We start from the raw sequence: 21,937 nt of genomic DNA on the forward strand, positions 1-21,937 counted from the left end.
TGATGACCATTGTTACTGGCAGTGATTAGAGCACTCCCTCCATTATTGTCTTGAATGTTAACATCAGCACCTTTTTTAAGTAACAGTTCCACAACCTGGTGATGACCCTTCCTACTAGCTACATACAAAGCTGTTTGTCCTATTTTATCTTGTACATTAGCATCAGCATTATGCTTCATTAATAATTCAATAACTTGTGTATGGCCTTTTTCACTGGCCAGCATTAGTGCTGTTGCTCCATTTTTATGAGTTTGAATGCTAGTATAAGCATGGCCTTCAATAAGTAATGATTTCACAACCTGGTCATGGCCAAGCTGACTAGCGCCTGTTAGAGCAGTCCATCCATCATTGTTTTGAATGTTAACATCAGCACCTTCTTTAAGTAACAGTTCCACAACCTGGTGATGACCATTGATACTGGCAGCCATTAGAGCAGTCCATCCATCATTGTTTTGAATGTTAACATCAGCACCTTCTTTAAGTAACAGTTCCACAACCTGGTGATGACCATTGTTACAAGCAGCCATTAGAGCAGTCCATCCATTATTGTCTTGAATGTTAACATCAGCACCTTCTTTAAGTAACAGTTCCACAACCTGGTGATGACCATTGTTACTGGCAGCCATTAGAGCAGTCCATCCATCATTGTTTTGAATGTTAACATCAGCACCTTCTTTAAGTAACAGTTCCACAACCTGGTGATGACCATTGTTACTGGTAGTCATTAGAGCAGTCCATCCATAATTGTCTTGAATGTTAACATCAGCACCTTCTTTAAGTAACAGTTCCACAACCTGGTGATGACCATTGACACTGGCAACCATTAGAGCAGTCTGTCCATTATTGTTTTGAATGTTAACATCAACACCTTCTTTAAGTAACAGTTCCACAACCTGGTAATGACCATTGTTACTGGCAGTAAATAGAGCAGTCCATCCATTATTGTCTTGAATGTTAACATTAGTACCTTCTTTAAGTAACAGTTCCACAACCTGGTGATGACCATTGACACTGGCAGCCATTAGAGCAGTCACTCCATTATTGTTTTGAATGTTAACATCAACACCTTCTTTAAGTAACAGTTCCACAACCTGGTGATGACCCTTCATACTAGCTACATACAAAGCAGTTCGTCCTTTAGCATCTTGCATATTAACGATAGCATCATGTTGTAGTAGGATCATAATAGTTTGGTCATGACCATTCACACTAGCATACATTAGTGCAGTTGCTCCTTCTTGTGTTTGAATATTAGCATAAGCGCCTTCCTCCAGTAGCATTTTCACTATCTGATGGTGATCATTTTCACTAGAAGCCATCAGTGCAGTTATTCCAATCTTGTTTTGAATGTTAACATCAGCACCTTCTTTAAGTAACAGTTCCACGATCTGGTGATGACCATTGCCACTGGCAACGATCAGAGCAGTCAATTTATTATTGTCTTGAATGTTAACATCAGCACCTTCTTTAAGTAACAGTTCCACAACCTGGCAATAGCCATTCTGACTGGCAGCAATTAGAGAAGTCACTCCATCATTGTTTTGAACATTAACAGCAGCACCTTCTTTAAGTAACAGTTCCACAACCTGGTGATGACCATTGATACTGGCAGTCATAAGAGCAGTCCATCCCTCATTATTTTGAAAGTCAATATCAGCACCTTCTTTAAGTAACAGTTCCACAACCTGGTGATGACCCTTCATACTAGCTACATACAAAGCAGTTCGTCCTTTAGCATCTTGCATATTAACAATAACATCATGTTGTAGTAGGATTATAATAACTTGGTCATGACCTTTCAAACTAGCATACATTAGTGCAGTTGCTCCTTCTTGTGTTTGAATATTAGCATAAGCGCCTTCCTCCAGTAGCATTTTCACTATCTGATGGTGATCATTTCCACTAGAAGCCATCAGTGCAGTTACTCCAATCCTGTTTTGAATGTTAACATCAGCACCTTCTTTAAGTAACAATTCCACAACCTGGTAATGACCATTGTTACTGGCAGTAAATAGAGCAGTCCATCCATTATTGTCTTGAATGTTAACATTAGTACCTTCTTTAAGTAACAGTTCCACAACCTGGTGATGACCATTGACACTGGCAGCCATTAGAGCAGTCACTCCATTATTGTTTTGAATGTTAACATCAGCACCTTCTTTAAGTAACAGTTCCACAACCTGGTGATAATTATTGACACAGGCAATCATAAGAGCTGTCATTCCGGTTTCATTTCTATAATCAATGTCAATTTGCAATTGTAAAAGTAGCTCCATTTGCATTAGGAAACCTGATTCAGCAGCATCAAGAAAAAATTTTTCAAAAATGATTTCATCAAATGATTTCAGAATAAAATGATCATTAACACTCATTTCAATTATACCAATTTGCTGCATGAAATTAATTTGTGATGATGCCTTTTTAATAAGTACTTCAGATTGAACAATTGGAGCTAAATATTTGATGCATATTGATCCTTTCTCAATGCGAATGTGACTCAGCACTCTACTATTATCCCTGAAGATATAGTGGATGACTTTCTTAAAGCTTGCTAATATTACTGATCCCCACCTTCTGTCAAGTTTAAAGACAACTTCACAAACTGCATCAGTTGAGTCATGAGTGGGATTTATTGTTTCTTCTATAATATTTAATATATGCTGCAGAGAAGATGATTTTTCAAATGTGTTTAATTTTTTCATGTAATTTCTTAGTTTACTTTGTACATCACATTTTGCAGACAAAAAAACTCCAGCTATTTCATGAATCAAGTCACAGTTAAGAAATGAATAATGCGGCTTAATCTTGCTAAAAAGGTGATCGGCACTTGTTATATTGGATAGACCAGGTATACTGAAATATTCCTCAATATATATGCATATAATCTTTATTTCTTTAGTGCTGGTGGATTCAGCTAGAACTATTCTGATTTGTGTTACCAAAGAAGCAAAGTCTCTTTTTAGATTTTGAATATTTTGTAAAACTTCACTTTCTGAACTGATTTTGACAGTTACTTCATTTTGAGCTCTTTTAATGCTAACTTGACTTTCATGTATTGAATCTGTTAATAAAGAGAATTAAACATTTAATTAGCAATGCTCATACTTTTAGATTCTTTATCTGTCACTTCATGTATATCAGAATGTAACTGTATTAGTAGAGGAACATCTAAAAAGTTGTCTTAAAATATTATGCATCATAAAAGATATTTATTTACTGTGGTCATTTGATAGTCTATCAGAAATTACAGTTAGCCCAACTTTTTGTAGTGAAGTAATGAAAGACAAGAATACACCACCAGGATTAGAATGGGTCTTAAGTATTGACAATAATGAATAAACTAATTTATTAGCTCTGTCATAAGGAGAAATGCTAGTATTCTGAACTGCAATATGTACTGCTTCAGGAATACATTTGAGTGAAAAAAGAGAATCATTTAATTGAGATATTACGTCAACATTTCCAGCTAGTGTGATACAGATATTGGCTAAATTCTTCTTTAATGTGTCATACTCTATTTTATTTCATATAAAATTAATTTGTAACATACATTCATTTTTTACCCCTTTCTGTTGATGAACCAGTTTCATTGCTATGAGGAGACATAGGCTCAGGCTGGGAAATTTTTTCTTGCAATGAAATTGACAAAGGATGTTGCTCTGGCATTGTTCTGTTTTGTTCTTGAATTTTATTTGTGGCATCAGACGAAACAACTTCACGTGAAAAGTCTACAGACACTGCATACATCAGATGTAAAATCAATAGAATAATTTAAATGTATTACCTTCTTCTAATTGAAGTTCAATATTGAGCCATTCTGCTGATAATTGACTATGGACATTTTCACAGGTTCCACCTTGAGATAAAATACAACCAAGAAATAGCTCATAACGGTCCATCAACTGTGATACATCTTGTATTGAGTACAGGTCAGTCATTAACTCATCAATAATTCCAGGGTATGTTAATGGAATTGATTGAGATATTAAGCTAACGGCAAAGATCTGAGCAATTGCTTCTTTCATGTAGTAATTTGATGCTTTCTCTAATTCATCAGAATGCATACGAAGGGACTCCTCAATCAGCTTACAAACTATTAACAATTAATCAATTAAATCTACGGTGCATTTCATACTTACCTTGTTCAATAGTGATAGGACCAGGATTCAGTTCCACATCTCCTGATAGGAGAATGATCAACTGAAATAATAAAAATACAAGAAGAAAGCAAGAGCATCCAACAAGCCACGAAAATTTTACACCACACAGCCCAGCAGCAGTACCAGTAGTTTGATTATTCATCCCGTCTAGAGGATCGGTTACCTCAGGCTGATGGCTATTGCTGTGTTGTGACTTCCGTGACTCTGCTCCGCGTCGGTGACTGCTAGATAAACGACAGTGCCACAGACCAATGGCAGCTCTCCACTGAGAAAGATCAATCATTGCTGTGTAAAGCAGGCTGAAGGAAAGGAACGAGGGGATGAAATAGGCTAAGTCTGTCAAAATAAGAAGGCTCTTTACTCTTTGGTATGTATACAGTATATACAGACTTGGAAATTATGTGACACTCCTACTGGTGAAAGGAGGAGCTAGAACTACATAAATCTATCTATCTATATATCTATATGTACAATCAAAAAATTCAAAATTGATGTTCAATTAGTTGTGATAGTTATATTCTTTCAGATAGCCATATTGCTGTCTTACATCCAGTTCTTATTATTTGTGAGAATATCTCATAAGCAGGAGCCTATACAAAAATAACATATAACATAACAATGCATAATACATAATTGCAGTATTACTTGTTCAGCATCATGTTCTAAACCAGTTTCAAGATGATCCAACTCGTCATCTCTACAATCCTTTATACTCTAATAATAATTTAAAAAGACCACTAACAATAACAATAAACAAGAGCTAGTGTACAATAATGCACTACATTATTGTTAAAATATCAGTAGTATGAAAAAAATAACAAGTAAAGATAACAAGCGCACGAGTATACTTTTAAAAGTTCTTCATCTTTCTCTTCTCTATTCAACAGCTCCCTTAGCTGACTATGTAAATAAAATAACAATTTATTGTTTTGTGAGGCTCAGTCAATAACATACTCATTATAATGCTCTCCAATTGCTTGTTCAACAGCAACAGTACAAGCCATTGCTGCCTCTTTACCTAATAGTGCACTACCAGCACCTGATAACAGGAGAGAGGGAGAGGAGGGGGAATAGGACAAAGGAGAGAAGGGAATATATTCAAGTTATCAATGAGTAATTACAGTGACTGTTATATCATACCCAGTGCATATCCAGCTATGTTCCACAGAGGCATCAAAGCAGTTGGTCTCACTCTTCTTTCCTTCACTAGTCTTTCAAATAATTCCAAATGAGCTTTCTCTTGCTCCCACATATGCTATAATAATAATAATAATAATAATAACAATAATAATAATAATAATAATAATAATAATTTATGATTCATAATAGCAGGAAACAGAGTCAATAGGCTGCTGATTGCAAGTTCATTTTTTATTTTAAATTTTCATAAATTAACAAACTGTTTTAACACCTTGTTCACACCCTCTGAAATGTGAACAAGCTTGTAAAACAGTACAACTAAAAATTCCCCCAAAAAGTGTTTTAATAACAATGCTATCAATCAAAACTCATCAATTTACAGGAGGATATACTGTACATACCTTTACTACTGGACCAGCTGAAGGATGAGTTCCCAGTACTGCCATTTGTCCAGTGTATATTCTATCAGCTCCATACTCTCCAGCATGATCCACTCTTATAATCCTGTCTATTGCTGGGTGAGGACGAGGAGTAGAATAATACCTACACCTCAACAAAGAAACTGCCAATCTTCTGACTTTCATCATCTTTCATAATAATTTAATAAATTAAATAGCCCAGCCCACCTGTTAATAGTGTTAGCCACACCTGTGAACTGAGTAATTATTAATCATATTTATTTTTAATATTAAACACTATTTTTCTTTATTTATAGTTTAGTGTATCAAATACAGACTCCATTGGGTCTCTACTGAGTCCATCCAGGACTTTCCTTGTTGCAGTAGATATCTTCTTCTTCTGCTTGACTTTCTTGTCTTGTTTCTGGGCCATCATTAGCTTAATCGTTCTCCGATACTATTAAACGATAATAATTATTTATTACTTTGTAGATGCTCACAGCATTTGGTGTCTGATAGTGTGGGTTTTGATACAGCGTGGCTCCTCCAAAGCTACCAGAAAATATTTTAATTAAATTTAGAGTGAATCTAGGGCCAATCTCTGTCAGTGTCTTGCCATCATCAACAATCTAGAAAAATAATAAAAAATTATAAAAGCTTTATTTATACACCAAAAAACTACAATAATAGTCTTGCCTGATAGTTTCTGAACCAGATATGATTGTCAAGGAGACCAAAGTGAAACATGTGATCAATGAATGGTTTGCTCTTTGGATGGTAGTAAGGAGTACTGAATATTTTAATAAATAATTCCTTTAACAGTGAATAGTGAGGCGAACCAGTGAAAGACTTTGTATTATAGAGACAGTGAATGTATTAATGATAATAATGTAGGGAGGGATCTTACTGGATCAAATGAGAGAAGTGGACGTGATCCTAGAAGACAGTTACCAGTTAATTTCAATTCATTCATCGTGTGAACTAAAAAATAATAACATCATTAGATCTACATACGTTTACATTAGTACACTATACAATAGAAAAGTATTGCAAGAACTTTCTTTTTTTCCAGGGGTCATTGCTTTTATTTTTAAAATGGATCATTTTTTTTAAATGCTCATAACTCAAAAATTTTTTGCTGGAAGCGGCTCAAACTTTGTGCATAGCATAAGGACATCAATATTTATCAGAAAATGTAATAAAAATTTGGGGTGATTTCGAAGCCATTCTTCGGAAAAACCATGGGCTATAGTCTTGGGTAATTCTCAAAATTTGGGTTGTTTTTTTAAAATGGCCATAACTTGAAAAGTTGAGATCGGAATCGACTCAAACTTTCTACACATCATAAGGACATTAATATGTATCAGAAAATGTAATGAAAATTTGGGGTGATTTCGGAGCCATTTTTCGGAAAAACCATGGGCTATAGTCTTGGGTATTTTTCAAAATTTGGCTTGTTTTTTAAAATGGCCATAACTTAAAAAGTTGAGCTCGGAATCAACTCAAACTTTCTACACATAATGAGAACATCAATATGTATCAGAAAATGCAATAAAAATTTGGGGTGATTTTGGAGCCATTTTTTGGAAAAACCATGGGCTATAGCCTTGGGTATTTTTCAAAATTTGGCTCATTTTTTAAAATGGCCATAACTTGAAAAGTTGAGCTCAGAATCGACTCAAACTTTCTACAAATCATAAGGACATCAATATGTATTAGAAAATGTAATGAAAATTTGGGGTGATTTCGGAGCCATTTTTTGGGAAAAACCATGGGCTATAGTCTCTTGGGTATTTTTCAAAATTTGGCCCATTTTTAAAAATGGCCATAACTTGTAAAATTGAGCTCGGAATCGACTCCAACTTTCTGCATAGCATAAGGACATACTTTCAGCTTATTCTAATCAAAATTGCATTCTTAATGAACTCTTAAGTTGCTCAAAAATTTGGCTAAAGACCCTGTACTACTGCAACTTTGCAAATAAGTAAATGCTAATACTGTAGAGTGTTACCATTTTCTACTAGAAACTTTGCCGAGGGACCATTTGGTAAATGAGAAATCCTAAAAGAGTTAACTTATAATTCAGTTTTATAAAAAAATAACTTACCACATGTAGAGATCTTTTCTTTTTCTCATTTCAAAGAAAATGCACTTAGTACAGTTCTTCATTTCACACAACTAATGAGACAAAATAAACAGGAATATAACCAATATTTTAACATATTATTAAATAAAAGCAAGTACCTTAAGCCTACTATTTTTAGCGTCTACTAAATTTAGCTATATTAGCGAGAGAGCTTTAAATCGCTAAATTAAATAGACACCAAAATAATAATTATTCATTATAATGGTTATTATTTATAGTTAATTTGGTTAAAAATGCTAAAATTAGTAACGCTAAACATAAATTTTGCTGATTTCGCTAAAATTAGTAGACGCAAATAATAGTAGGCTTAAGGTATCTTATTGATATGTGTGTATGTGGACAAACTTCAACAAGAGATGAAAGGTCATCTTTCCTATCAAGCTTGTTATCTGTGTGTGATGAAAGTGTATAAAATTCATTTGCTTGTTAGCAGTGTTAGTGCTAGCACTGCATTAACACGTTGCATCAAAAGAATGTTAATTACCTGATCTTGAGTGAGGGAGCAACGTCTTAATGTCATTCATTAAGTGACGAGATCTAAAATTAAATAATTATAGAGTATTTAATTAATTAGTGAGGATTCAATTAACACCCACACAAAAAGGTGTAGCTAAATGTAACGAGGTCGAGGGTTACTGTACCTGTATGTAACACCACGAGCACATAGAATTAATACTCGAGTCTTATTCTTCCATTTCTTGGCCTAAACAAAATTAAATTTACATAGCATGCTTCAAATTCAAAGCACAAATTCTTCAATGCCTTTTTGTCTAGAGGTTCCCCATCTTCTATTATTAATAATGGCGGATCTTTAGTATCTGTCTCCCTCTTTCTCTTTTTCCCTTTCTTGCTTTCTTTACTGGGAACAAAACGAACCTGACCTGTTGCTTCTTCCACGTGTTCCTCCATTGCAAAAGTTAATAGTTAACTAACCAGTGTTGAATAGTTAACTAACTAGAAATTTATAACTTGAGGAATTTAATTAACTGCCCCACCCAGCCCAGCCTACTGTATCATCTGCATCAGATAAACACACTAGGAGCACTCAAGCTACAGCAAAGGCTACAAGGTGTTGTAGTCATACCAAACAGCAAGTCAGCGGTATAAAACAGCATACTCAAGGCCGTTAATGATGGATGCTAGTCTGACGGACTCTTTTGAAGTAAACTGGAAGCAAACTGAAGGAACTGGTGGTGGTGAGGATTCATTGCTAAGCGATCTGCTTGTATCAGGAGGAGAAATAGAGGGAATGTTTCAGCAGAAGAGAAAACAAGAGAAGGACAAGAAAGCAAACAAGAAGAGTGGTTCGAATGGCCTAAAAGATCCAGTGATTGTCCTCAAAGACAGGCTCTCCATCTACAATGACAAGAAGGATAAGAAGTACTGGCTCACACTCAATGAAGAGGTAAGAATCCCCCAAATGCCAGAAGCATGAGGGATTAGGGTGTTGTTCATAATATTAATTAAGCTAATTTGTCTGATATGCACCTTTTCATAGCTACTTATTGTCAGCCCCTTTGATGATCTCCCTGGCATGCTTGCATACATCTTGCTAGGTTGTCCACAAAGCCCAGTCCCAAACAACCCACTGCTTGTTATGCATGTATGCATACAAGAACACAGCATCAAGGAGTAGTTTATTTGTTCCCAGGCTTTATAGCAGTAAAACTATAATCACAATAAAGCCTGTCATCCTTTCTGACCGGTAGCCTTGGAATGCAGGATAGAGTACACAGTGACATTCTAGAGCCCCTAACTAACTCCCACACTCTCACTGCTATGTAAGCTGCTACTGATGTTAGTGTAGGCTGCCCATGAAGGCAGTAGCTTATGATTTTTACCGAATCAAGTATTAAGGCGATTGGAATGATCATGTTGTAGTAAAGTTCACAACCTCCTACACGCTATGCCTCACTGTCTCTTTGTAGCTCTTAGCCTAGAATAAATAAAGCTACTCCTTATACAGTAATGACTGTAATGACTTAAAGAATTTTATCAAACAAAAAACAAGATGGAGTGACGATAATATTAACATATGCAGTGCCTGGCCATGCACAAAGAATTTGTATATGCATTGTTATTCTCGACATGACAAGCCTAGCTAGCATTGCTGCATAAAATTTTTGCTGTGTGAGAAATGTGACACATAGTTGTTGGAATCCTGTTTGTGTTATGACTTTGTTTCTCTATCTATTATTTGGTGTCCTAATAGCTTAATTTGGCTATGTCTAATATGGATGTACACACAGTGAAGCATTATCATGCTTATATATATGTCTTGTATACGTGAGCATATCGATGGGGTATGATGGGACCAGGTGGTAGCTGAATAGTAATGTATTGACTTGAAGTGTCAGACCATTTATGGGGAGTAAATTTATTTTTAACATGAGAGAGGCAGCTGTTGTTTGTCACTACATGCCTAGGAGAGCACCAGTGACAATATTAGTAACACAAAATAGCTCAAATGAGCTAAATAGACTTGCTAATGACTATACTAACAGGAGAGAGACAGAGTATAAGATCAAGTCATCTTTGTACTGGTAGCAGTATTGATGTATAAACAATAAAGTAAGCTTCTGTCAGCTGTATCAAATGATGTATTACTTAGTTTAGAGTAGCGTGTGTGACATGTTATTGCCCTTTCCTTAAATGGCCCTCTACTTGTCATAAAGCAAGTATAGTATATCTCTGTGTGTGTATGTGTGTGCAATGGGCAGAGAATGTTATGACTCATTTAACCATATAATGATGCTCTACCAATACACCTCCTATTAAAGAAAAGTACAAAATCAAATGACATACATTTGTATGACGACTATTGAGTATCGGTTAGTTAGAATATCCTCATTTCTTACTGATTCCATGGCATCTTTTTGGTGGAAAGAATGACAACAATTTATCCACTGAACATAGCAGTATACAGCTTCAGTCTATGCCAAAGGTTTCTATTTGTACTTTATTCATTCATATGTACATAAACCTATGGGGGTGCACTGGTTGAATTAATGTCAGTGATGTGGCTGAAATTATAAATGTGTTATCTTTCCCTTTTTTATTTTGTCTTGGGCCTAGGGTGGATAAAGTAGCCTAAGTGCATAAGAGAGTCAACAAACAATGATTCGTAATACAAATATATGAACAATATATTGTCTACACCCTAATTGGCTTGAGAGTTACTCATTTAGGATTCCTTTGTGATTTGAAAAGGCATTTCCCTTGCAATTTGGTAGACACAGTAAGCCAGTGCCCACTGCCCATTATGACTAGATGCACTATACGCTACAAACCAGCTCGACTCACTTATTACTACTATTATGAGAATTCCGTGTCTAATTTATCTACTACTTGTATTGTAGAGTTGCAAATAGTTTTGTATTATGCCGCTGTTGTTATGTAAACTAATGTATACCCAGAATTAGGTTAGAGGGGATTAATGAAGTAGTGTTTGCATACAAAGGGAATGCAGAGCTATTGAATTTTTACTTTGTGAAATGACAGAACTTGTGTGCGTCTACAATAGAGTGGCATTTAGTATTAGGTGACAGGAAATATCTTACCCAGAGTATAGAGTATAATTCAGCATTCTCATAGGATTGCTGTCTCATTATTTTATATTAATATCACGTGTCATGTTGCAATACTAAACACATGATATCTTTCTTTATATACAGGATCTCACTTACAGCGGACTTATTGCTTTCCATTACAACAATGGCTACCAGATCCTTTTGGAGGACGTTAAAGTTAAAAACACGGACAATGCCTCAAGTCTAATTCCTATACTCCTCTCCCACTTTCTGCCTCAGTCGGAGCTAGTGGCCACACAAGCTGAAACGAGCAGTAGCTATATTGTATTAACACAAGGAGGAAGTGAGCATAATTCTGTTATTAATTACTTAACATTGTGTGTGTGACAGTGTATTGTGTTACCATTATATCACTTCATTCATTACATTATGCATGTAGATATGCATACAGGCACCCACACACACACACACATGTTATGTAAAATCCCTATAACTTGATCTCAGTTCCTGGACAATTGATCCATTCCCATTACATATGTGTTCATATATGTGAACTCTGTCATCTAATATCCTTTTATCTTTCTTATATAGTTGAGAGAGAATTAGACAGAGCAGAAAAGCCACTAGAAGTTGCTCTAGACTGCTCCATCAAAGGACTCCTTTTTCCTACCTTCACTCTAAAGACCTCAATCTCTCTATTACTCCAACTCCCAAACACTCCACAACACTTACGTAAGAAACTCTCCTCCTCCTCTCTAGCTACTAGCTCTCACTCAAGTCTCGGTCATGTATCATCAGAAGGGAGTGAGTCCCCACGAGTCACTGAAGCTAAAATGATCCCAATGAATGATGAGACACAGTATACTCACAGTAATAACAACAGTGGTACTAGTACTTCGTATTCATCAATGACACATCCTCCAAGAGGAGGAGGAGGAGGAGGGGCATCTCGGTCTCTCTTCAAGTCTCGTACTCAAGCTAATAACTCAAAGCAAAAAACTCTAGAGTTGACTAGTGCCAAGGTCAGTGATAGCTCTTTAAACTCGCCAGTAGGTACTCCGACAAGTCTTGTTCCAGACAAGCGCTCAAAATCTAAAATGGGGAATTTTGTGGAGGGAGTTGCTCGTTCATTTAAATCAAAACGAAAGCCAAGACCAACTTCAATATATCCTGAGAATGCAGGTCAGGTGGTCAGTCTGAGAGGGACCAACAGCTCTGCTGTGTTACCAGCTGGTACACAACAAGCAGAGAGACGATTCACCATGCCAACAGTACTCCACATACACTATTCAAATGCTAAGAATGCCCAGCTGTACAAGAGCGTCCTCGTTTCTGAGAAATCCTCTACTCAAGAGGTCATCAAGCAGGCGTTGGACAGGTACGGGATGAAATTTGCTGACCCAACTGAGTTCCTGCTAATGGAAGTGACTGGACGCTGGGAAACCATGGCATCAAATTCACTGGAGACTGGGCTAGAGCAAGGACTAGGTGCTCTTGTGACCCCACTAAGTCCTGGGAACCCTGCCAATGCGAAGACTATATCAATGCCAGCTTTTGAAGAGTTTATCATATGTCACACGAGAGCTCTGACAGAAAACGAGCGACCGTACAACGTTCAGTTCTACCACCAACCACCCCCGGGCCACACGAGACGATTTGAATTGAAATCGAAATATGATGAAGAAGAGTTAGAGGAAGAGGAAGAAACAGGCGAAGAAGACAAGCATTTATTAAACAAGGAATTGCCAGGCTCTGTTCCAACCACACCTCTATTCGGGAGCACATCTCACCACAAGACAAAGAAAGAGAACAGATTAGGTAGTGAAGACACTCTCTCATACTTGACCACTTCAATATTAAAAGATGATAATGAGAGAGATGAGACAATTTTCTCTGCATCACTTCCGTCACTTTCATTTTTGGACTGCACTTCTCCTGATTATGCACTTGAGCCTCAGGCGGCACAGAATGACTCGCAATCTCAGACGCCCTCGCTCGTTAATTTACGATTAAACTATAACAAGGACGAATTGATTGTTTACTCACTTACACACAATAAGTTCGCCCTCACAACAAGCGAGCATGTTATTACGACGCTCCAAGACCACCACCAAATCAAACTAAATGTCACAAGAGGTGGACCGATCCTCTGCTGCCTTCAGTACAATACTAGAGAGCATAATTATAATGTAGAGCCTTACAATGCTACCATTAGTGTGAGTGGTGTTAGAGTCAGTGATAAGGTCACACTACAGCATGGGGATCTACTGCAAATTGGAGACACTCACTTGTTTATGTATCAGAATTTCTCTCAGCAGCAAGCTAGCGGTAATGGTTGGCCTTTCTCTTGGTATCCCTCACCAGTCAAGACAACAGGAGCTTCGACAGTATCCACTTCAAAGATAGGAGAACTGAGGGACACTGAGACTAGCCATATCCATCCAATCTTACCCCAAATAATAACAACTCCAGTTCACGAAACAACAGTGGCAGAGCCCCAATCTGCTGTGCCTGATTCCTGCGTTACAGTAGGAGAGCAGAGATATGAAGAGAGATACGACTTTAATAATAGGAAGCCTCTACCTACTCTGAGAGAGATTGAGCACAGTGATGAAGAGGAGTCACACGATGAGCCTGATGGACGGCCCAGTTACCAAAGGGCCAGGAGCTACTCTGAGGGTCAAGTCAAGGCAATGTTGTCTCCTTCTGGTAGCCCTAGTCGTCGAAACAACAAACCATCTTCCTCTTCTTTCTTTGTAAGACATCAAAGGGGCACTGCTTCACCTAAAAACAGACCCTCCAGCTGCTATTCTCTTTTATTTCATCACTTGTCGTCAAACGAGGACTCTATTCTTGATCTCATCATAAATGAGTTTCAACCAAAGTCAGTTCCTGGTTTCCCTCTTGCTCCCACGTACACACTGGCACTGTGTCTGGAGCAGTATCTGAGAGAAGAGGACGGGAAGAAGAAGGCCAGTAGTCTCATGCGTAAAGTAGTTCTCTCTCTCCAACATGTTGTCTGTGTAAGTTATTTTCTGTTATAATAATAATAATAATAATAATCCTGTTAGTTTATCATACTTTTACTTGATGATGCTTTAAGCTAAAGATTACTGGTGCCACTACTAATAAATTAGGCTCTCTCTACTCCTCTATAAACTCCAATTTGTTTGTGTATCTCTCTAATTTGCTTCATAATTGTTATTCATTCCTATACCTGCCCCAATTTTGCAGTACTACTAACAATATTAGAACTGATACTACGACCTATATTAATAGTAATTTTTTGCTTATAGTAATCAACATCATTTGTAACATCACACGATGCATACTTCACTAATAGTATTATGTTATTATTTAGGATATTACTAATGAATCATTATGGCAAGCAACAACCGAAGAAGATATGTTAAAGTATGTACTAGGAAAATAATCATTTTACCATCTCTCTCTCTTTCTCTCACTCTCTCTCTTTCTCTCACTCTCTCTCTCTCTCTCTCTCTCTCTCTCTCTCTCTATCTATCTCTCTCTTATGCAGTACCAATCCATTGGCTGCCATCCAGCCACTCCTTCATTCCGTATTGTTTTGGTTCTCAAACTGCCTCGAGGTTTATAACTATTTTCTAACACAAGAGACCCTAAAGGACATATTGTTTGGCGATGAGGAGGAAGAGGAGAGCCCACTGACTCTTCTAGAGACAATGATACATAAACTATTTGAGCAAATATTCTATCCAGTCAGCAAGGTGATATGCCTATTATATTAAGGCATGCAGTTTTTATTACTTGTATCCTATTTTCTTTAGATATTATACTCTATCTTACCTATGATGCTTGATGAAGTCCTCCATCATAGTGGTCCCTCTGGAGTTCCATTGGTTTCAGTGGATCAGTCCATCAGTTGCTTAAAGGAGGTCCTTGATATGATGCTTGAGCTTCATGTCCACACTGAGGTAAAGAAAGACATAGCCAGTCAATGCTATAAGGTTTCATTTGTGTGTCTCTCTCTCTTTCTCTCACAGATGATAGCTCATTTCTTTTCAAGTGTGTTCTTTTTCCTAAACGCTGCTCTCTTTAACACGTTCATTGATCAAGGACCAGAGATGGGATTATTCAAATACTCTAGAGGAACTAAAGTATTAAAAAATAATTAAATGACAAAATACCATTTATTTTCCATCATTCTTTACAGTTAAGGATGAGTCTAGACAGATTTGAAGGCTGGGCTGGGATTGTTGGGTTCAGGGACATTGTATTTCAATTTCTGGCCACATTCTCATCTGCCATTGACCTCATAGCAATATCACCTCATGAACTAATCAAAGTAAACAAACAAACAAATAAATAAATAAATAAATGAATAAATAAATAAATAAATAAATAAATGAATAAATAAATAAATGAATAAATAAATAAATAAATGAATGAATAAATAAATAAATGTGACCATAATTGACAAAAGGGCCCTTATGGCGGATTTTAAAATTGATCGTTATAATGGAAAATATCAACCTGTAAGTGCTTTGTTAGACAATCATTGTTTCTAAAAGTTTCATGGTAACTTTTTGCATCCTGTGGAGTAATTTTATGATAAATGGGGCTCAGGAAGTTGGATTTCTTAGGCTAGAAAGACAAATTTCACCACCCGCCATAAGGTACCTTTTGTCAATTATGGTCACAAATGATAAATAATAATATTGTATATGTACAATATTATTTTTCTTGTATATTGTTGTTATTGTTCCATTGTTTCTATTGTCTCTTCATTCAGTTCTCTTGGGATACACTGAGACAAGAGTTTCCCTGTCTTCATCCTGTACAGCTGAACCACATATTAACTCACTACATTCTTCCCAAAGGATTAGAAGGCAACAACATCCCTTGGGCCCCGTCAGAAGAAGATTCAAGACAAATTGAAAACAAAGGCAAGTGAAATCAATAAAGAATGTTGGGATTAGATACTTTATCTGTCAATCAGATACTGCTAGATATACTTCTACACTTGGTATTATTATATAATTCTTATTTATTTTTAGAAATGCTTCACGAGTCGTTTGAGTCCCATCCAGACTTCTACCTTCCGATCACTGGGTACTCGCTGGATCTCAACTGTCAACTCCAAGAGGATCATTTGTTGCAAGACTTTGCAATGTCACTTCAAGAAAAACTGATAAAGAGAAAAAGTGAGTGATTCCAATAGCAAGTTTTTGACTTGAGAGTTAAGATCCTGGAATAGGGTATTTCGTCAAAAATTTTAATGAGAAAATTCTCCATTTTTATGATTTTTTCTGATGCATATACATGTCCTTATGTTGTGTAGAAAGTTTGAGCTGATTCAGATCAAAATTAGATTTTTTATGATTTTTTAAAGTTACTCCAAAATCAGGCCAAAGTCCCTGTACTATAGTACAGGGTCTCGAGCCAAATTTCACCAAAAATGACAAGGAGAGAATTTTCCATTTTTATAATTTTTTCTGATGCATATACATATCTTTATGTTGTGTAGAAAGTTTGAGCTGATTCAGATCAAAATTGGATTTTTTAATGAATTTTTAAAGTTGCTCAAAAATTTGGCTCACAGCCCTGTATAGTGTTTATGATTTCTATCTCACTTTTTTTAGGAACTAGCAGTGTAGATTCTCCGGCACGTCATTCCCAGTCTCCATTAGCTAAAAGGAAGACCTCAAAACCATCTCTTGATGTATCCGATATTGTCAGAGACAGTCCGGACTTTTCAAAGTCTCCTCACAGGTAAAATATCATCTATCATAAAACACAACTAATACTGCATGAGTATTACTGCCTGTACTTTTACAATAAAAATGCAAAGTTACAGCTTTGAATTTACAAATGTTTCCTTGCAATTCCCATTGATCAAAATGATAAAAAATTACTTTTAATCATTACTTTATCTCCAGGCAAAAATCGGCCAAGGTTAAGAAAGTCAGAAGAAGATCGGCCAACAAAGAATCTGCTCCGTCTGAACCACCTGGAGAGCTAAGAGGACGAGTAAAATCAATTGTAGCAACGAATATAATGATACTACCAGAGAAACTAACAATAATAGCAGCGGACCAGGGGCAGAGAGAAGAAGAGAGAGAAGATGACTACGAGGACTACGACTTTGAGAAATGGGTCAAAGAGACTTTCCCTGAAGGCTCAAACCTGATCAGCTTGCAGAGGAGTCACAGAGGATTTGGGTTTACCTTAAAAGAGAAAAAGGTGAAAAAAAATAAATTATATAAGATTTTAAATATAATTACATTTGACAGGGAAGGAAAGGATTATACCTTGAGATTGATGATACAGATACACTTGATGAAAATGTGAGTCAATTATTATAACACTAGCTACTTATTTCATATCTTTTGTTCCATTTGTTACAGTCTGCAGATATTAGGACTGGAGACCAAGTGTTGGCAATTGATGACCTTGTGGTAGCTGAAACCGACTATGCCATGTAAGCTAAGGAAAAAAATTATGCATTACACATGTATAAACATGATTGTTATGATTGCTGTTGTTATAGGATAATGAAGTATTTTAAAGAAGCAGAGGAAGAGATAAGTATTGTACTCGCTCCATCAAATCAGCAATGGAACACACTTTAGAAAGAACATGTTTATCTCAATATACAATTCACACACACACTGCATACATTGACGGCTCTAAAATTATTATTATTATTATTATTATTGTTGGTGACTGGACAAAAAATGAATTTTTATCATTATTATAATTATTAATCATTGTGTAATTTAAATGTATTGAATGAGAAGATAATTATTAAACAAAAAATAGCACACAAACAAAACGAAAAATGATAATATATTATAATGATAATCATCAAATGTGTGCGTGTACAAGAGTGAGTAAAATAGCACTCTGAAATATTCTTGCATGCGAAATGTTCCAATATAGCATATTATTCATACAACGTGTATCTTTATTGAGAGGAGGAAGAGGGAGAGAGAGGGAGAGTCGAAGGCAACTCAATCTTTGCGACATCGACAACACTAAAATAAGGATTACCACCGACAACAATCAAGGAAGAAGATGAGATAGAAGTGGCGCAGCATAATTTTCGCGAAGCATGCATTTTCTGTACTAGCGTCCAACTATGCAACTCATCCTCGGGGAAGTAAGACCAGATCCACTCAGAAGGTTGGGATACAGAGACAGTTGTTTCGTTTCCCCCAAGAGCAAGGAGGTACCCGTTAAAGAGACACAGTGTCATCATGGTGTAGGGACAGTCTGGATGAAACTCCCAGAGGTTTGATGAAGTAGTGGTAAGCCGGTTCATCCTGCTCATGGTTGCCAGGAGGCGGTCCATGGCTACAGAGAAGAAACTCCTAGAGAGACCCTCGTTGGTGAGCCCACCCATCACATACAACCGACTCCTATATATAACAGCAGAGCTACCAGCTACCCCAAAAGGAAGAGGGAAGGCCGTGCTCCATTGCTGTGATGGTAAATGAAGTATCTCTACAGTGCCAAGTATGCAACTGGAGTTGTTGATCCCTCCAAGAACTATAAGATAGTCTCCCCATGATACTGCAGTGGCTGCTGATCTCGCCGTGGGTAAAGGAGGCAGTACCTCGACCCACGCATTCTCTTCTAAGTCGTAAGTGAGTAGTTGCCGAGTACATTTCTGATCCTCAACTGAGATGCCCCCGATAATGACTAGCTCCCTGTTAATGATGGAGGAGGCATAATAAAACTGAGGGGTTGACTCGGTTAGTTTAGTCCATGAGTTAAGCTGCTTAGAGGAACAGTAATAAACATTAGTATTAGGGGAACCAGTGGCTGTGGCACCTCCACACAAGTACACACGAGGACTGGAGAGATAAACTCTGAGAGTTACTCCTTGAAGACCTTCCAAAAGACAGCGGTGGCTCGTCCAAGCAAACTGACCCGATTTGAGTATCCTCTTGTTTCTCTCACGCTCTGCCTCAGAGAGGGCATGGTTCGTTATAACGGCGTATCCTTCCTCGGATTCTTCATCGTTTATTTCCTCTTCCTCCTCCTCCTCTTCCTCCTGGACAGGAGTGTCACCTTCTCCTTTTGAGCTGGTTTCACTCGACTTTTTTGACTTCTTCTTTCTCTTCAAGGCAGAGCGGAGCCTACTCGATAGTTTCTTACTATCAGTAGCTGAAGCACTGGCCCCTCCACTCATAGCAGCAGCACTCATCACCTACAAAGGGAAGAATCTCTCATTGAGCATTGACAATACAATCGTACATGTACATGTAGTTGTACATGTACAAGAAAATTTATTGTAATGATACAGTACATTGGTTTGTTCTCTATTGTAAAGGTTAAACCACATAGAGTCCTGCTGGCATAGTATGATTTCAAAAAGGAACTAAATTATCATGTTTGTATGTCTTTACACAAATGGGGAGTAGCCCTCTGTGCATGGATAGTTATACTATACTTACTCATTCTCTCCCACTAATCCACTATCATTTTCCATTGTTACATTCATTCTCTCACACATTATTATTCTAGCCTAGAGTCTATCAAAATTATTCTAATGTACAATAGCTCAGTATATAAATACTATCACATGCAGAGTGTATCACATGCAGAGTCACCAGTCAGTCACACCACTGACTCACTGCTAATGCACATATATAGAAGAAAAGCTTTTTATCTATATATAGTTGTGTATGGAGGTAATGTATTTACAGTAAGTGAAGAGCCTTCAGTTGTTCCAAGGAGCTGCTCCTTCAAGTGTAGATTCTGTTGCTGCTGTATGGAGAGATCATGAGATAATCTTTCTGCTTCTCCTTTCTATAAAGAAGACAAACACATAACAGATGGCACACACATTTACATTGTGTATTAAAGGATTGGCAATCCTCATGATAAATAATACATAGTCTTTCACTTGGTCACACTGTACATATGCAGAGTCTGTTGGCTATTTAGCTCCATTCACTCCCTAACACTACCGTACATACATATACTGATACAAAGTAAAAGATGTATCCATGTACATGTACACACAATAATACTCAGACATAACAATAAATGCAGCCATCCAGAAAACAATAGCCAATAGTAGTAGGTAGTGTACATGCACATGTAGTGCACATGCACTACACTATGTAACACGTGGCTCGCAGCTGCAAAAAGTGCAAATTTAATTGAATTTCTTGGCTGGCAGCAATTCAGCAAATGTCAGCTGGATTAGGTTAGCCCTTACTGTCACTTCCAGTTCTCCTCTTGTTCTCTCCAAGTCTTGCTGAAGTGATGATATTTGCTCTCTGATCCTCTCTGCTTCTCCATCCTGAGAGAGAGAGAGGGGGGAAAGAGAAAGGGAAACAGAAATAGAGAGTAAAATGAATTGAAAGATGTAATAAAAACAAGATGAGGGGGATAGATATAAAGAATAACAATGAAAAAGGTGAAATGTGTAAACTAAACAGAAAAAGAACATCTCCTTACTTTAATTTGGCAAGCAAGTTTGCTTTCCTTGTAGCTCTCAGTTTGCTGTATCTTTTCCATTTCTCTACAAATATCAAGAGCAGAGGGTCTAGCCTTTGGATTATTCTTAATGGAGTCGAGAGCAATCTTTGTGAGTGGGTGGTTCCTCCCGATGAGTTTAATGTGATTATGACGCCTCTCAGACTCTGGAACCGTCTTTGGGAAACCTAACTTCCCCTTCTCCTGTTCTGGGCCTGGTTGAGGGAACTTGTGTGATCTAGTTTGAATGACTATAACTCCGAGGGCAAATACGTCCATGGCTGGAGAGCAATCGGCTGGAATGTGTCTTACTTCGGGTGCCATGTACGCCATAGTGCCAGGGGCGGGGGTGTTTGCCATTCGCTGGAAAAAAGACGAAGACTCAACTTTAGACACCCCTAGATCAGTGACTTTAGCCCGATAGTCTCTACTGATTAGTATATTGTTAGAGGAAAGGTCACGGTGGACGATTGGAGGATGGAAAGCACCATGAAGGTAGGAGAGAGCCTTGGCAATATCATGGGTGATATTGACCTCAACAAAGAGAGGGAGGGTGGACGTACGGCGGAGTAACTGAGTAAGAGACTCATGCATCAGCTCCATTACAATCGCAGGGAGATTGGTCTCTTTGTCTAGCGTAATCCCGAGGAGTTGTATGACGTTCGGGTGACGTATCTGGCTCAGTTTATTGCACTCGTTAAAGAATGATTCCAATATTATCTGAGCCTCCTCATCTAATTTGTTCACAACTACATCAGTAGGGAAGAAGGAAGGAAGGAGCTTCTTAACAGCAACCGTCAGTCCGTGATAGTTGGCCAGTTTGACGACACCGTAGGCTCCTTCTCCTAGCTTTTTCTCCTCCATTATATCAATCCCGTGTATCATGTAGTCTTTGGGAAAGTTAGCTGGGAGTTTTACCATGCCACCGCCTCCTCCTGACGCCATTGTGATGATCCCAGTAAGAGCCTAAGAGGCCTCGACGTGTCTCTGAGCTGGGAAGAAGTGAAGCACAAAGAAAATAGCTCTCGGTGCAATTTTATGTTGGCAATTTGGCAAAAACTGCCAAAAAGATGATAATCTGAAGACCACGCC

At 37.4% G+C, this 21,937-nt stretch overlaps 5 protein-coding genes across 5 annotated transcripts in view; 1 reads left to right on the forward strand and 4 right to left on the reverse strand.

Moving 5' to 3' along the window:
* LOC100639136 (uncharacterized) overlaps positions 1–4,483 on the reverse strand; it is a 12,873-nt gene extending 8,390 nt beyond the window's left edge. The window contains exons 1-6 of the mRNA XM_019996302.1: positions 4,140–4,483; positions 3,785–4,093; positions 3,564–3,737; positions 3,218–3,514; positions 3,106–3,168; positions 1,686–3,061 (exon numbers count right to left, since the gene is read on the reverse strand). Of these exons, the coding sequence (XP_019851861.1) occupies positions 1,686–3,061; positions 3,106–3,168; positions 3,218–3,514; positions 3,564–3,737; positions 3,785–4,093; positions 4,140–4,443 (2,523 nt within the window). The 5' untranslated portion in view covers positions 4,444–4,483. The remainder of the gene's footprint in view (positions 1–1,685; positions 3,062–3,105; positions 3,169–3,217; positions 3,515–3,563; positions 3,738–3,784; positions 4,094–4,139) is intronic.
* A 123-nt stretch (positions 4,484–4,606) lies between these two features.
* Positions 4,607–5,903, reverse strand: LOC100636897 (5-demethoxyubiquinone hydroxylase, mitochondrial-like). The gene is made up of 6 exons (XM_003382744.3): positions 5,702–5,903; positions 5,301–5,415; positions 5,115–5,199; positions 5,009–5,060; positions 4,806–4,874; positions 4,607–4,750 (listed from the first exon to the last, which is right to left on the reverse strand). The coding sequence occupies exons 1-6, from the start codon at positions 5,885–5,887 to the stop codon at positions 4,673–4,675; spliced, it is 585 nt and encodes a 194-aa protein (XP_003382792.1). The 5' UTR covers positions 5,888–5,903; the 3' UTR covers positions 4,607–4,672.
* A 97-nt stretch (positions 5,904–6,000) lies between these two features.
* LOC100639262 (ribosome biogenesis protein BRX1 homolog) lies at positions 6,001–8,789 on the reverse strand. The gene is made up of 10 exons (XM_003382846.2): positions 8,607–8,789; positions 8,486–8,547; positions 8,329–8,381; positions 8,190–8,233; positions 7,806–7,876; positions 7,710–7,759; positions 6,606–6,679; positions 6,395–6,547; positions 6,199–6,327; positions 6,001–6,155 (listed from the first exon to the last, which is right to left on the reverse strand). Exons 1-10 carry the CDS (start codon positions 8,751–8,753, stop codon positions 6,006–6,008), a joined length of 933 nt encoding a protein of 310 aa, XP_003382894.1. The 5' UTR covers positions 8,754–8,789; the 3' UTR covers positions 6,001–6,005.
* A 77-nt stretch (positions 8,790–8,866) lies between these two features.
* On the forward strand, positions 8,867–18,147 carry LOC109582805 (uncharacterized). Its single transcript, XM_019997772.1, has 15 exons — positions 8,867–9,249; positions 11,519–11,717; positions 11,966–14,397; positions 14,736–14,788; positions 14,913–15,120; positions 15,181–15,327; positions 15,397–15,510; positions 15,567–15,698; positions 16,146–16,299; positions 16,411–16,557; positions 16,996–17,125; positions 17,293–17,596; positions 17,647–17,700; positions 17,761–17,834; positions 17,904–18,147. Exons 1-15 carry the CDS (start codon positions 8,974–8,976, stop codon positions 17,983–17,985), a joined length of 4,506 nt encoding a protein of 1,501 aa, XP_019853331.1. The 5' UTR covers positions 8,867–8,973; the 3' UTR covers positions 17,986–18,147.
* LOC105313320 (uncharacterized) lies at positions 18,132–21,895 on the reverse strand. The gene is made up of 4 exons (XM_011406648.2): positions 20,828–21,895; positions 20,586–20,669; positions 20,066–20,170; positions 18,132–19,568 (listed from the first exon to the last, which is right to left on the reverse strand). The coding sequence occupies exons 1-4, from the start codon at positions 21,788–21,790 to the stop codon at positions 18,321–18,323; spliced, it is 2,400 nt and encodes a 799-aa protein (XP_011404950.1). The 5' UTR covers positions 21,791–21,895; the 3' UTR covers positions 18,132–18,320.
* Between the last annotated feature and the right edge of the window lie 42 nt (positions 21,896–21,937).

Source organism: Amphimedon queenslandica, unplaced genomic scaffold (genome assembly GCF_000090795.2).
Source record: "Amphimedon queenslandica unplaced genomic scaffold, v1.1 AMPQUscaffold_13519, whole genome shotgun sequence".
NCBI lineage: Eukaryota > Metazoa > Porifera > Demospongiae > Haplosclerida > Niphatidae > Amphimedon > Amphimedon queenslandica.

What these genes read in the sequence shown, in the direction of transcription:
- LOC100636897 (XM_003382744.3), bottom strand. Translation starts at nt 5,887, where the DNA reads ATGATGAAAGTCAGAAGATTGGCAGTTTCTTTGTTGAGGTGTAGGTAT. An exon ending in CAGCTGGTCCAGTAGTAAAG is followed by an intron (nt 5,416 to 5,701) that starts GTATGTACAGTA and finishes TTATTATTATAG; the next exon opens with CATATGTGGGAGCAAGAGAA. An exon ending in AAGATGAAGAACTTTTAAAA is followed by an intron (nt 4,875 to 5,008) that starts GTATACTCGTGC and finishes AATTATTATTAG; the next exon opens with AGTATAAAGGATTGTAGAGA.
- LOC100639262 (XM_003382846.2), bottom strand. Translation starts at nt 8,753, where the DNA reads ATGGAGGAACACGTGGAAGAAGCAACAGGTCAGGTTCGTTTTGTTCCC. An exon ending in GGGAACCTCTAGACAAAAAG is followed by an intron (nt 8,548 to 8,606) that starts GCATTGAAGAAT and finishes AATTTTGTTTAG; the next exon opens with GCCAAGAAATGGAAGAATAA. An exon ending in ACCTTTCATCTCTTGTTGAA is followed by an intron (nt 7,877 to 8,189) that starts GTTTGTCCACAT and finishes TTGTCTCATTAG; the next exon opens with TTGTGTGAAATGAAGAACTG.
- LOC109582805 (XM_019997772.1), top strand. Translation starts at nt 8,974, where the DNA reads ATGATGGATGCTAGTCTGACGGACTCTTTTGAAGTAAACTGGAAGCAA. An exon ending in GGCTCACACTCAATGAAGAG is followed by an intron (nt 9,250 to 11,518) that starts GTAAGAATCCCC and finishes CTTTATATACAG; the next exon opens with GATCTCACTTACAGCGGACT. An exon ending in CTCTCCAACATGTTGTCTGT is followed by an intron (nt 14,398 to 14,735) that starts GTAAGTTATTTT and finishes GTTATTATTTAG; the next exon opens with GATATTACTAATGAATCATT.
- LOC105313320 (XM_011406648.2), bottom strand. Translation starts at nt 21,790, where the DNA reads ATGGCGTCAGGAGGAGGCGGTGGCATGGTAAAACTCCCAGCTAACTTT. An exon ending in GAGGAGAACTGGAAGTGACA is followed by an intron (nt 20,171 to 20,585) that starts GTAAGGGCTAAC and finishes TCTTCTTTATAG; the next exon opens with AAAGGAGAAGCAGAAAGATT. An exon ending in CTGAAGGCTCTTCACTTACT is followed by an intron (nt 19,569 to 20,065) that starts GTAAATACATTA and finishes TTCCCTTTGTAG; the next exon opens with GTGATGAGTGCTGCTGCTAT.